This window comes from Perna viridis, chromosome 7, assembly GCF_037379345.1.
Source record: "Perna viridis isolate PV_CMFRI_1.1 ecotype Kerala chromosome 7, ASM3737934v1, whole genome shotgun sequence".
NCBI classification, from domain to species: domain Eukaryota; kingdom Metazoa; phylum Mollusca; class Bivalvia; order Mytilida; family Mytilidae; genus Perna; species Perna viridis.
In genome coordinates this window covers 14,933,626-14,949,514 of record NC_142451.1, presented here as the reverse complement: position 1 = coordinate 14,949,514, position 15,889 = coordinate 14,933,626, and the positions used below count along the sequence as shown (strand labels likewise).

The following is a 15,889-nucleotide window of genomic DNA, read 5'->3' as shown; positions in this document are numbered from 1 at the left end:
CTGTCACTCTATACTCAAAATTACTTATCATTGATACAGTTTTTGTCATTGTCTCTGCTACATTTTATTCTGCACAGTTTTACTCATTGATAGTGACTGCCACTCTACATTTTTTAGGTTTTTGAACGATATTTTACAAATTTGTGTTTGTTATCTTACAGGTCTTATTACTGTTTTGTTAAGTATTATCTTTCTAGTTAGTACTTGTTTGGCTTTTACTCACTGTTATGCTACATTTCACTCATTTTTATTTTGACAGCATCTAGATGTAAGATTTTATTTATTTCATTCATTTTTTCAATTAAGGAACTCATATTTCTTTTTAAATTAACGGATACCCAAGTGAATCACAATAACGTCCACCATGCTCCCTTTTCAATACTGAATTGTTCCTCAATGTAGTCTTTGCTTTTTCATATTTATTTTTAGGTAATTTGTCTTATGATCTATTTCTCCACATTCAATATTTTACCACAAATTTTAACGTTAATGCTTTTCCTTGATCACCTCACAAATAAAACATTTTATCAATGTGTTTTTTTGGTTAATGATTTCGTGTGTCGACCATAGTTGACTGTCCTATGATCAAGTTCATTCATGAGTTTTTGACTTTATATTAAAGGATTTTTTTTATTTTACTGAAATATTGCAAAATTGTTTCATTGAATGCTGGCCGTCCGTTCAATGATGAATTGTTTTGATAAGTCTAATGTTGTAGGAAAAATACCCTGTGTCTTGCTTGCATATCAATAATAATAGGCAGATAGCTTCAGGTTGTATTTATTTTCTTCTTTATGTCAGCTAGTTTTAACATGAACAGAGATATCCACTACACTTGATATAGCCATGCACAATGGACAGATCACTAGCACTGTCCTCGAATACCCTCAACAGTAAATACCAGGAAAGAAATAAAAACATACTAGCTCAATTAAAGACATGGGAATGTGGAAAATACATGTTAATACTTAATGAATATTGCTTGGTAATATAATGGGACCATTTAAATGTGTATCAATTGCTTGTTGATAAATCAAATTACCGTAAATATTGAAAATATGAAAATCGAACTTATGTTTCGTTTCCTACAAAAATCTGTTTTTTTTTATGAAATTTGAATTTCAAGACATGTAATACGCAATTATCTTCAAAAATGTTTAGGATCAGACATAGATTTTTGTAAAGAATATGCAAAAGTCAATATTCAAATGAATAACCATTTGAAAAGAAAATCTTTTGGCTAGTATGTTTTATTTCTGATAATGTAAAATAAGTAGATATAAAATTTATCATACTTGAACTCAACAATCTCGTTATTCCAGTTCGTAAGTTTACAGATAAACATAACAAATTTTTACCGAAAATTTTACAACAGTAAAAACACAACACTTAACTCAATTGAAGGTTGTACTCTTTATGTTAATTTTAACTCGCGAGCTCCCCAGAGGCTCGATTAATTTCGAATAACACATTGGTGACACAAGCCTTTAAAGTTGATCAGTACATGGAAATGAACCATTTAAAGAAAGAATTAGAGTAATTTTACTACCACATGTATTATTATCTTTAAATATAAATGTTCAACACATTTTTCCTCAGTTTAAACTGTTTTGTTTATTTTGAAAAAGGAGTAAACCATTTACAGTCGTTTTAACGTGTCATTATTCGTCATCATAAAATCATAGTACAATATAATTCTCATCATTTTATTTCTATTCTAATATTTACCCTTGAATTAATGTAACAATCAACAAAAATAATAAAAATATTCATACATTTACCCTTTTGGAGAATTTAGAAGACGTGTTGTTCTTCTATAAGACACAGACATACAGCAACACATACATTACAAACACGTAGTCTTTGATAATTGGAAAATTATTTATAGCCATTTTTAAATATTTAATGACTCAATAACAGCAGAATTCATCATAGTTGGCTAGATAACAAGTTTCAGCATCGATTTTCTGAGAATATTAAAATGGGTATTTACGATTAAAATAAACATTGTACACTATAGGATGATTGAGCTGCCGATTGTTACTATTTCGATGAAGCCCAATATCTAATATGTTTATTGAAATTTGTAATGCCAAATTCAAAAGGGAACTTGAATTCGTACATTTAAAAATCAGTAGTCATCCACGATTGCTTGGTCAGGTAAATTTAGGATTGTCCTGAGAATCGCACACAGGACCATAACTGATTATCCTGAGGGGGTACAAATAGTAACCAGAGGTATATTCAAAACAGAGAGAGGTGTCGGGATATGTCAGGGCACCATATTTTTAAGTAAGAAATAGGGGGCATTGTCCCTTCAATATTCACTACTTAAGGTTTCCAGGACTTTTCTCCCTCATGGTTAAAAATGAAATACAGAAGCATTATTCTATTTACTAAATTTTATAACTCTATTGTGTATGCGTCTGTAAACAAAGATAATTGATACAAATTTGTTTACCAATACTACAAGGCAACAGACTAACTGGTTTGCCCTGAACTTTTTTTCACCTTCTTGATACTGTCAAACTAAAATCAACATGGCCACTGATGAAAACATTGCACCATTTACAAATATTAACAATAATGATAAGCACTAATTTTATCTCAAGAGTCATTATTTGGCATTAAACTCATGGCACCGTTTGTAGCGAAATAAACAATGCATTGCACCTATAGGTATCTGTCTTTGAAGTCTACAAGATTGCACGTAATTAACTGAATGCACAGTTGTATGTGTCAGAAAGATAGCTGTGTGCCGAAATTCAATGGAAAACGCAATACATCGGACAGGTGGAACGTGTTATAGTGTCTGCTTAAGTGATACAAAGGGGCGTTGCATCCCACTAAACCGTTAACTCCTGACTTTAAAATAGGATAGCATAAAATGCAGGATGCAACTAAAGTCTTGGCGATGACACTTTTATGATCCACATCATGACCTGCATATCTACCGAACCATAACTCACACTTCCTCGCTCAAAATATGCTTTGGTAAAGACTTCGTTTCTATGGCCGAAAGTATCTTCCTTTGAAGTCTTAGGTAGACCATAAACGAATAAAATTATAAGTACGATGCGCAGCTTGGCAAAACAAAAATACGAACTATTTGCTCTCATTTACACAGTTTGGAAAGTAGGCAAGATAAAAATGAACCCGTTTTAGTACTGTTCAAAACTGATCGCCTGTCATGTGTAATGCTTTCTCGTTAAAATCAATCAGTTATACATTCCGATGAACATCCATCATGACAAATTTTCACTTCCGAAATCATGGCGAATCGTCACTTCCGGCTTCACTTTTTTCATCGTCTTTATCGTCAATTTTGCTCAGCGTTGCATCGTTCAAATCCTTGATAACTTGTCTCTCTTTCTTTAGTTTCATTCGTCGATTTTGAAACCATATCTTAATTTGTCTCTCAGTTAAACATAAATGATGGGCAACTTCTATTCGGCGCTTACGTGTGAGGTAATGATTGAATTGAAATTCCTTCTCCAATTCTAGTGTTTGATATCTACTGTATGTCTGTCTGCCTCGTCGTCTGTGTGCAGAATTAGGACCTACAAAAAAGGGAAAAAAACATGTATTACTTTGTTGCTTAAAGCTCACATTTATGCTTAAGTATCAGTTTTTGTAAGAATAAGACAAAATGGGAAAATCAGAAACATGCAAGTCAAAACCCCACCAATTCACTCAAGGATGTTTTGCTTTCCCTATTTGCAAAGACCATCATTTGATCTCTGCATCACTGGACATTCTCAGAATTTTTTCAATAGAATGTTAGAAAATTATGTTTTTGACAGAATTATATGCCCTTGAAATATTCACTTTCAGTGCATTTCAATGAAATTATAACTCAATTTTCCAACATGATGTGGAAAATCTGGTCTTTAATCCTTGATTTTGATGGTGCAAGCAGTCAAATTAAAACTTTCAAAATAGTGTGGTTTTCTCATACCATGTTTCACCCACTGCCTGATTCTTACAGAGACTGACACTTAAAAAACAGAACTCTTTTACTTCTGTATACATTATAATTTTGACTTGAATATTTGACTTTTAAAAAGTCATGGGAACGATGTTGTATTTTATTAACCATCAGCAGTTGTTAAATCAACAGTCCACTTTTGCTTACTTTCCAAGTTAATTCGTAACAACGTCTTAGATTCAGAAGGAATTGTGTCATGGGTAAATAGAGTCAACGACATGAAGCAATAAACAATGCTACAGATGCTGGTTAATGAACGAGAAAGCCTGGATCTCGAACAGGAAAATAAAAATACGAATGAAAACCATTCCATTATAGTCTAATTTCAGATTTTAATCATTAATGTAGGTCTTATTGATATTTTATGTTTCACGTAATTGATAATATCAACAAGGTTTAGGTCTGTAATTAAAAATTTTCGATGCAACATCGGTTGCAAAGATGACACATTGTCATCCATTGTTCTCTCTACATTGTATTGATCAAATCTACGACAGTGATACAAAACTAACTCAGGTGAATGGGGTACATCATCAATTTTACGTTAAACATCATCAATATTTAAGACAGTCCATTCTAAATTTGTATTGTTTTCAAGATTTTTAACGGTCCGTTTGATTACAACATTGAAACTATTGACTCATATTTTGTCAACTGGAAGTATCAGATGTGTTTGTTTTAGTGAGTCTTTCAATATCATCCCGGACACGTGTTTATTTCATGTTTTATTTAGAGCTATTGGTAAACAAAGACTACTATTTGTTAACAGTTATCCTAAGTCTGAAAATTTCTTAAAGGTTTTTTGATCATGATTGAATTGCAACTGATTGTGTTTCAAATGAATTTGGTATGTTAGGTTGCGAATAATTGAAAAGTCTTGTTAGGGAAATACCTCTAGAGACTGAAAACCCTTATCGCTTGATGTTTTTTACAATGCATAGTATTCAGGCGACAATAATATGCAATCTCCAGCCAACAGAATTGGACAGTCACGTTTGAGAATTTACAGTTGGAAAGTCATTTGATTTTGAGCTCAGATTTGGGTGCATAGTAGGGCAATACCTGCATTCAACCCGCAAAAACGCATGTATATTTACACGTAATATTTCATTTTAGTCGAACATGAAAAAAGGTAAATATATTTGAATATATAATTCTAAATTTGTTTTGCAAATGAGTTGCATAACGGCATTTATTCACGTGGATATCAATGAACCTTGTCGAATTACCTCGACATGTTTTATATCAAATTTACATTATTTTAAATTTAGAAAAGGTATGACAAGGGAAATTCAGAGCAAGGAATGAATAGTTATAATGTTAGTTGAATGGACCACCTACACGTGTATAACTATGCGAAACAAAAAAATTCAATATTTCCTGGAGAATATTCCTTGGCAATTATAACCAATAACATTTATCATATGAACAAGTTATTTGCATGTTATACGCTCAGAAACAGGTGTTTGCTCCTGGGCATGCAATTTATATTTGGTCGTCTAAAAGACATCCTATAAATTTTGCTTAAAGACCACACTAGTTGTCTACAAGTATTTCCGAGTTTCAATACATTTCCATGCCCGTTGATGATGAGTTTTTATTGTTCAAGGATGTTTTGTTGAAGGACAAGTAAGCGCCATTTATGGGATTAAAATAAATCATGGAAGGTTTTTACCATTTTTTCGAAAACATTTGTTTATACTTTACCTAAAATTATTTTCTCTCATCATTTCACTTTTTCAAATACATAAAATAAAATCGTTGAAATATGAAAATAATGGAATTGCTTTTGTTCAGACGACTCCAATGCAATAACATAAAACAATGATTTTTGTTTTCTGAACAATACCGTTCCTTGTCTGATTCTACTCCTCGTGGGACTATTGGTAGCGTCTGTTCTTATAATGGCATAATAGTCCGAGAACAAGTAAGCTAACTCTGCACGCGATGGTACAGCTACACACAATATGAAAAAATAAGGTAGCATCTACAGTTACAAAACCAAACGGCCAACATATTACTCGACAAAATTTCGATAATTGCTATCGTGTTATTGGAGTTCAGGCAAATGAAGTCATAATTCATATGACAATCTATATACTGTCGTAGATCAATAGGCGAATACATGTAATAACTGCGAGCTGAATATAGAAATTATTATGTTGGTTGCATTTCATATCAACGGGAAGGGTTAATTTATGTCCGCCATGATTTAATGTAGTACTAGTGTGTTATTGCCGTTGCCATCCCATTGTACCAAAAGACATCAGAGAAATGAAACAATATATACCTTTAGTAGAGGCAAAAAGAAATAATACTTTTTAATTAATGAAAAAAGATTGTTTGCACATATGTCATGCTACACCATTGATTCCAGTCTAATTTCCATAAATTACATGTCTATGTCTGTTGACTGATGCCCCGTCCTTGAAAATTGTAAATGTGATCGATCGAATTTATACTATCTACTGAAGTTTTTTTTACAGGACAAGGGCATTGGTTAGAAATTAGATGCTATGGGAGCATCTAAAAATGCTCATCCATCTCAACTTAACGCATAAGCATTCAATGTACAAGGGAAAAATAAAAAAAACAGGAGTGTTGCGAACAGAATGGAAAATTGACGTGCAAGCCTATAACTCCAAGGCGATGTCGGTATAGAAGATTGAAAACAAATGTGTCGAGTTGCATGTACAAGACAGTAAAGTCGTATACATCAAGGTTTCTAAATTGGCTCTCATTTAATCCTTCGGTATATCTTCACCGATTTATTTCATTTGTAAATACTGGAACGAAGTTTTCTTCAGTACAGAATGATATATACATATGCATGTTCATGTTTAGTTTGAAGTGAAAGTGAAATGTAAAATTTGCAGCGCCAAACAAGACAGTGGTAAATCCAAAAATTCCGAAAAAGAGGCGCTCCAGTGATTTTCAGTTTTTATTTATATATTTAACCAAACCTTTCGAACAAAAGGAGGCCCGCATCCCCTTTTTCCAACCGGCCCATGCTGGAAGTGAACGTTTAAGATAACAGCATCATACAACAGAAGAATTTAGCGAACATATGAGAGGATCTCAAAATATAATCATCATACGTGAAGCACACAAAATGTAACTGTTTTCAAATTATGAGGGAATGAGTAAGGCGGTTTTTTTTACCGCGATTTGTAGAAGAGTTTTCATTACTATAGTTTTGACTTCAAACCAATGTTTTAAAAAATAGAAAAATAAGAAGGATTTGGAGTTTAGGCTAATAAAAAAGAATTTACACGAAGTAGAGTGAAGAGCCAAAGAGCTGAACATTCTAGATCTTGTACAATTGGCTAATATTTCAAACAACTCCTAGTAAAATGGCGACAAGGAACATGCACAAAGCAAGCAAAAAAAAAAAACTCCTTTACCTACATGTAAAAACAAACAGGTAATGACAAAACGGTACAAAATGGAACATCAATGATGGTGTCATCAATCAACTAGTGACAATCTGTCATAATCCTGAGTTTTCTTCTCTATATACCTGTGGTTGCCCGCCAAGTGCGGCAGGATTGTTGGGGGTTGACTCTCGACATGATTTAAGATGGCGGACTGTGTTTCTATGATTTATACTGCACAGTCGCCGTGGTAGACGTTATTGTTACTGGTTTGTTTCGATTATTGCTGAATTTTATGTTTAGTTCCGTCAGTTTGACATTTTTTCTTTGTCTGGGGGTCTTTCGTGTGGCGTTCATTAACCCCAAAGAAAAAAAAGAAACTTGTTTCCGTTAAAAACACTTTATAAACATAAGTCTAAATAAGGAAGAATAAATTGTAAGTGATATACAAGTCAAGTCAATGTTAATTTGGCAACCTTCATTAAAAGGTAGTCAAAACTTACAACATAGAAACATAATTGAGCTTACAATTAAGGGAGTCCAAAGAAATATTTAGAATTTTCGTACATGCAAGTGTAAATATTATTACTGTAGACAAAACAAAGTAGGGGTTAAGATAAGTGTAAATTTTCTTGAGTTTAGCTTCTTCCTAGTATATAAAGCAATTATCACACGCATGCTATGGAAGACAAAATCTACGTTTAGATGTCTATGTAACATTAAAACTGGTCAGAATATATCATCGAATAATAAAATTTTTATCGTATTAAAATTTTACCAGTAAAATGTTTTAAACGACACAATACTGTGTTCAAAGGTATCTCTAACATAGAGAGAAGATTGGTAACAACAATACTGGAATATAAGTGACCAATGACTGACGTTGTCTGTATTCTACGATAACAGAACTATAGTATAGAAAGATTCATATTATACCAAGGAACTAATTTTGGCACATTTTTCAGAGCATATTTACCATAAATAAGCATGTTCTTCAAATGGCCCCTGGTAAAGACTTAGGTTACGAACTCCAAGAACTTGTAAGTTGGATGAGTAAGGACGTTCACCCGTCTTTCTTCTCCGAATGCGGACATTTGTACTTGCTTGTTTGTTTTTTACAATGTTATTTTCAATTCAATTTCCCCTTGTCTCGCCTATTGATTAATTTGTACTATTTAAATTGTGCTGTTTTATGAATGATGAGGATATAAGATCATTTAAAACCGAACTCAAAGATAAATTTCAGAATGTTCTCTCCAGTAGTTGTACTAATTTGTTTTGTGGAATTTCGGTAGTCGCCTATGTGCTTAAACTTGGGCAGTTATCCCCCTTCTACTTACAAGCCAACTCATTGTGGTCTTGTTTGTTTATCTAATAAGTCACCCAAAATGAAATATTCAATAGATTCAAAAATTAATACATCAACGTCATTCACTAATGCTAGTAATTATATATGTAGCAGTTATAAAACTGGTTTGAATAAGTCAATATATTGTTACACAATTGCTTTATTGATGCCTAAAAAAAACCAAATTAAAACTAACCCACCTTTGGAATAATTTGATGGGGCAATTTCAACCATATGCCTTACTGTTTGCATGCGTTAAAACTTATTCGTAATGGTTATCGAGAAGAAGAATATTTTTGGAAATACCGCTGTAGCAATGGCGATGACAGATAATTTGAAAAGAAGGGATTCCGGAGAAAGTGGGGTACTGAACTATGATTCCTCATTCTTGCCAAAATTTTACACGAAATTAATAACCTTTTTTCGGTATAAGGCGAGTTCTGACTTATGGAACCCTTTAGATCCGCCACTGTTTAGTAAATGTATATAGAAATTGAGTTTTAAAATTTATGTATGTATTTTTCGACTTTTTTTTCCCACCAGAAATAAAGATTTCATTTACAGACCGTTTCAGTGCCAAATTATTGGTTTTTCGTGACAAAACAGACTGTCTTTTTTCTACATCCATTAACCATGCCCAGGTTGTCTCTGATCTTAAATCATTCATTTTAACTTTTTATCTTGGGAATAAACATTTCGATTTTAGTCTAATTGGAAAATATCAAAGTATTCTAACGTTTACTCTTTGATACCATGATTAGAAAAAGACCATTGGAATCTAATACTTTATCGGAAAGATTTCGCAGTCATTTTCTTCAAAGGTTCATGATCGTTTAAATTTGAACAAAAAATTCAATAGATTCGCCAGGTTGTGCTACGATAAAACATCGTATCACCTTCAATAGGAACATTGTAATAGATTATTTCTGTTTATTTTCTGCGGTAGTGTGAGCTTCTATTGATAAACTATTATTGAATACTGAATTAATGTGGGTATTTTGTTTCGCCTCCCATTTATTACCTAACCGGATATTTTTGATTCTTTACCGGAATCGTTGCTGGTATGTGGTGACGCCTAATAAGTTTAAAAGCCATTTTCGGATTAAATAGTACCACTATTGCATTGGCGCTTCTTTTTTTTTCAAATTCGCTAGTTATATACAAAGTTGTGTATTTCATAGTGGTCTCTGTATGCAAATCTTGTACAGTATTTTTTCTACAACTATGAAGAATGAGACACAACCATAATTTTTTTCAAATGATGCTTTTCATGAACCATATGAAGTACCGGTATAGATGTTTATTGTGTACGAAGCCTGCAGCAAAACAAAATTGTTCAAAAGCCTTTTAAAACCAAATTGTATGTATACCTTCAGCAGTTTCAAAATACAATCTGAAGTCCTTTAAAGTGGGGAATACTGCCAAAATGTTTTTATAACCTAATTATGTTCTGAAATGTTGTCTATAGTGCATTCGAAAGGATACAAGTAACAACACCCCTTCTTTCGCTTACTGCACATTGAAATTCAAATTAGATGTGCGAACACGTAAACAAGACACCAACCCGATACAAACGAAGGGTATTACAATTATCCGTTTTTATTGAAATAAGTATCATTTTACCAGATAGAATATCAATGCTATGTTTTCGAAATTCAAATCGAATTTCGAATACTATTCCAGTAATGCTTAGTTTACCGTAACAACCGACAACTTGTATTTAAAGATTAAGTTTCTCCGGAAAAAGCTAATACCAGCCAATAATCTTGTTCGACCATGAAATCCTACATTCGGAGACTAACCCCCGTAAGATGGTATAGAATTAACCAGGGTGTTCGTGTGTACAATTCAGTGTTTACATATTTTACTTAATGGGGCAAACAAACGTTTGTTGTTCCTCCCAGCGTGCTATTAAGTACAAAAACCTCCAAGTCAACAATTCCCTCTCTGTATCATGCAATATCTCCAGAAGGGGGCACTCATCCGCTTCAAATAGGTTTTGTAATGTTATATTACTGACAAAAACGAGGTTTTAATTTTCATTAAATTATTGACTTTAGAGTAATGTTGTTATTCAAACTAGTGTTGAAGGTATAAATCAGTCATAGAAATATAAGAACACATATTTCACGGTCGAGTGAATTCGAAGTTTCATTTGCATGTAATGGTTATAATTATAGTATGATATTTTTCGCAGGTGTGTTCTCGAGGTAAACAATATTTTATTCCACGTAGAAATTAACATAATAATTAATGGATGAGTTGTGTATTTAGACGTGAAACTTACATTAAATTCTTGTGGGTTCCTGCATCACTTTATAGGAAAACAAGTTATATAAAATGTTGTCTTGTATATTCAATTATTTTTTTTTTAATAAGTGGGGACCACATACACCATTGTGATTGATATCAAGCTGAAACAATCTTAAAAATATGAAATACAGATGAATATTTCAAAAATGTTTTACTTTGAAGCATGCAGAAAATCAATTTACTTAATTGCTATCAAATGTGTATTTTCAAGCGTAAAAGCGTTTCAAACATTTATTTAATTGTGAAAACTACACAAACGTTTTCTTGTATTATTTATAGAAAGATTGGGTCACTAAAGTGTAAAAATTTAATTATTTCAGCCATTAAATTTACATTGACGTGTTGGAGCCATCAAATAAATTTAATTTATTAAAAAATATCCATAAATTTGTAACTGCTGATCTAATTAGGTTCAAATTTACGTCTGTCATAAAAATCTCCCCCTAACAAAAAATATATTCAGTTTTTATGGTCTTATTTTCCCCCGTGGAACCATCTCCGTATCTGTTAACGGTTTTGTTCAAATAAAATCTTGTTTAAATTAATATCATGTGAAATTTATATCTGATAATACCCAATCTTGGCACTTTAATGGATCTTGTTCAACTAAGGCACTCTTTAATCCATAAGAAATTGTAACACAGATTTTTTGTCTATTTCCATTTTTATGTTTAGACATTTTGTAGTCAATTTGTTTGAATTATGAAAATGAGAGTTGTGTTTATTTTGGTCTGAAATTGAATTTGACAAAATATTTTGAAGGTGCTTTAGTATACATTGAAAAATGCATGCCCCGTTAATAGATGTAATCAGAAGTGTGAATTAACCAATTATTTTTTTTAGATAAAACAAAGAATAAAACGTTAAGCCTAGGCAGAAATTCCTTCAGTTATTAATAGGAAGAAACTCAATGGATTTTTGGACAACTTCATATCCCTTGCTTTTCACTTTTATCGGGACAAATTACAAACCTGGATATATGTGCCTTACATAAAACCCCAAAATACATTATGAAAGTTTTGTTTCCGTGGATATAAATGGTGCTTTAATATGCCCGATTTTTGTCCATTACATGCGTGTTTGTTAAAAAATAATCTTATGCATTTTATTCGACCAAATATTTATGTTGACGCCATCCTTCCATCTTTAATTGAAAGGGTGTTTTTGATTTTACAGAGGACTTAAAAGGCCTTAAATAATTAATGCAAGAGCACATACAAAAACATGATCAAAATACACAAATGCATGTCACTGAGAGCACATCGTGAATATTTTAAGCTTAAACACAGACCAGAATTTCTAATAATATCTTTCTTGTAGATTTTAACAAGCTGTTTCGTGCTAGCTTACGTTTTTTCACCCACAGCACGACGTAACTCGAGGAAAATATTGATCGAAGTAGAAGTTTTAATTGTGAAAAAGTCACAAATAATTAGGTGTTCGATAAACCGACATCAACGCGCATTAATTCTTTCTCCATTTTCTCTAGAATTTGACAATCGGCTGTCGCCATTTTAATACGAGTGTGGTAACCTATTCGTTTTTTCCGCAGCATTTCACATGTTTATTTGCTAAATGACTTTAAATTGATTCAGTTTGTTAACATGTCACAACAAAACAATGGAGGTTTATTTTGAAAAATAGATCTTTACAGAGCATAATCTATCAAATATTATTTACAGAATTCCTGATCAGATTTTAATGGAAAGAAATGATATTTCATTCACACGTGTTGATTTTTCATGTTTTTTTTACCTTAATTTTATGTGCTCTTGCATTTTTAAAAATTGTCACGTTTTAAACATGAAAGGATATAATTTTAGAATAACTTTTTGTTTTTGTTATGCATGTCTAGGGCAGAGAGAAATAAAACCGTTTTTATTTAAAAAAAAAATATATATATATATCTTGCATATTACATTTTCCTCTCTGTTTCACTATACCCCGATTTTTTATTGTTTCTTATAAGTAGTAATCTTAATCCATTGGGATTTAATAGTGTACGTAGTTTTAAAGCTTTTTAAAATGTACAACAATAATTTCGCACTAGTTTTGTATTGAAAACGCACATGAATTTTTCACAAAAATCATGTACAGCAACTTTTTTTATAGATAGTAATAATAAGACATAAAATACGTATAAATATTAACAATATTGCTTTAAGCCATTCAAAATTTCTCACATAAAAATAACACATTTTTGCCGGGAAATAAAATTTATGTGTTTTATTCTAATTTTAGGAAATAAAATCAGCAAAACGAAAATTTAAGCATCTAACATAAAAGCTACAATTTGTACATTCATTCAATATACACAATTCCATCATACTAACGCCTCAGTTACAATAAAACTAGACATAATTTCTATAATTGAAAGTAATTAAAGATAAATAAAATGCCATTTTCATTCTGCTTAACGTGAAACTATCTCTAGAATTATCTGGCGATTTAATCGGACTTTATGTTCCTTTTACAACCCGTTCATCATTTCGAAGAGGACTAAATCTACAAGCTAAGGGAGACTAGAATTTCTTTACTTATTTGACCCCGAGTGATGTCTAAATACCACACTACCAAGTTAGTACGCAGTTAACCTTGTTGTATGTTTAGAGAGAAATATAAAGTGAATATATAGGTTTTTAATGCATGAGTATGAGTTGATTTATCTATCTTAATAAATAAATGTTTCTGTCTGCTTAATTTACTTAGTCTCTAAAATATTAATGTATTTCTATAAAGCTTAAAATGTTTATTTACTTTGTAAATTGTGTTATGCATTATTTTAACCCCAAAATACACACATTTTATTACAATTTTGTTTTTGTTTCTGTTTTTTTTTGTTTATTGTACTAAAATGATGTATACAAAAACATCAAAAAATTTCAAATGAACAAATGAAAATAGACTCCTAATCAAAATTATATTCTGTCTTCTTGAGACTATTTGAAATGTTACATTTATAAAGTGTAAAAATTGAATATTAAAGAAAAAATTAATAATTTATACACTGAATTTGCTTACTCACCAACAATTCCCATCCAGGGATAAAAGGGCGTTGACGGTTCACTCCCTGAACTCTGATCGGATTTTAAATTTTTCTGTAACATGAGAGGGCAGTTGGAATCAGCATTGTTGGAGTATGGACTGGTACTGTTATGTAAAGAATCTGGCGATCCAGACTGAGCTCCGTGGGGTGGTGGACTCCAATTCTCTGTACTACAATTACTAAAGGATCTTGACACTAAATTGTCCTCGGATTGATGCGCTGGGGGAGGTTGGAAATTCTGTCTACCTCCGTGTTCGCTCGAATTTCCTGACGAATTTTGTCTTGAATGAGAGTCATGGTGATACGCAGAATATCCGTTTGTCAAACGATGGTGTTCGGAATTAAAATTATTGTTATGATATGCCGATAACTGATCTGCAAAACGAGATGCTAAAAATCCAAAATTGTTCGAATTATAGCCCACATTATGTGACATATGAGGATTGTCAGAAGAATACTGCGCGAAAAACGATGCCGGATAATAGGAGTTCATTTTTCCACAATTTTCAACTTATTTTTCTTATTTTACTCACTTCATGACCTTACACAATAAAATAACCTATGATTTGTGTTCGTCCATACTCGATGTCGGCCAAAATAAATCATTTGCATAGAAATCAGAGTAGTGTACGATTAGCCAATCAAAACGAGGATAACAAAAGACGTATTAGTAAGTCGATCTGATGACCGAATCACACCCTCACAATATTCAAGTGAAAAATAAAAACGATTTTATGTATTTAATACAATGGTCGTTAGTTAGTAGATTAATATTTTATTTTCTTTAAGTAATATAAAATGTCTCAATAGAAGAAAATAATATAAATTAACGTCACAAATATTTTTTTTTCATATTATATCATATTATTTGTAAAATCTAAAATATTTGCATGCTATATATTGATCTTTGCTCAAACAAAAAGATGAGATATTAGAATGATTTAAATTTCGCATTGTCTTGTAATTATCTTGCGTTGGTTTATATTACACAGTCACCTCTATGTAAGAAAGGGCTGGGGATATTCAAGGATATCATTTTACTTATATCTGATGGACAATTAAACAAAGTGGAAAAGGACTCCAAACATATATTATTTTAACACTCGCAAAACTAATAAATATTTCTTTAAGACGGTAAAACAACAGATATGGATAATTTTGTGTCAAGAGATTGCTCATATATTATAATGGAACATTTTCCTTTTAATTTTCATTATTTCATTAGAGAAGGTTAATTTAGAAAAATAAATAACTGTTATCTTCTATTTCTCCACAGTTACTAGGCTTACATATTGAAATTATTCAAATTTCCAATATTAGATGAATTTATGAATTTCTCGGATCACCAAGACAGTTTTATGACTTTCCGGATATTTATGATCGAATCTTATCCGTAATATTACATAGATCCACGGGGAAGACCTTTTTGATGAACTTACAACACTTTCAAACCACTTTCGCCATTTCTTATAAATTTGTAATAAGAAAATAGGAATAAATCACAAAATTAATTTTCTTTTGAGTTACCACGGCGAGATGTTGTGCAGAATTAAATACGTTTTGTCACTGAGTACCGGGTTACCATGGAAAATTTAAATAAAATTCCATTTTGATAATTTTTTCCGTTGAACATAAATCAAATTGCAAAAATGAAGAATTTGATAGAAAAGCAGTTTCATTATTCAGTATTTGGACATTCTGTTTGCGGAACAAATCTAAGAAATAGAATGTGCACTCAAAAATGACAGTTTATAGTGTAAATGTGTTTTTCAAGCTTCATTAATACAAATACTTGTAATTCGTTTATTTCGTAAAATCGC

At 31.7% G+C, this 15,889-nt stretch overlaps 1 protein-coding gene across 1 annotated transcript; it reads right to left on the bottom strand.

Annotated features, from left to right (window-relative positions):
• Nucleotides 1-764: 764 nt before the first annotated feature.
• LOC148611489 (uncharacterized) lies at nt 765-14,717 on the bottom strand. Its single transcript, XM_088592086.1, has 2 exons — nt 14,049-14,717; nt 765-3,560 (listed from the first exon to the last, which is right to left on the bottom strand). Exons 1-2 carry the CDS (start codon nt 14,560-14,562, stop codon nt 3,271-3,273), a joined length of 804 nt encoding a protein of 267 aa, XP_088448212.1. The 5' UTR covers nt 14,563-14,717; the 3' UTR covers nt 765-3,270.
• Between the last annotated feature and the right edge of the window lie 1,172 nt (nt 14,718-15,889).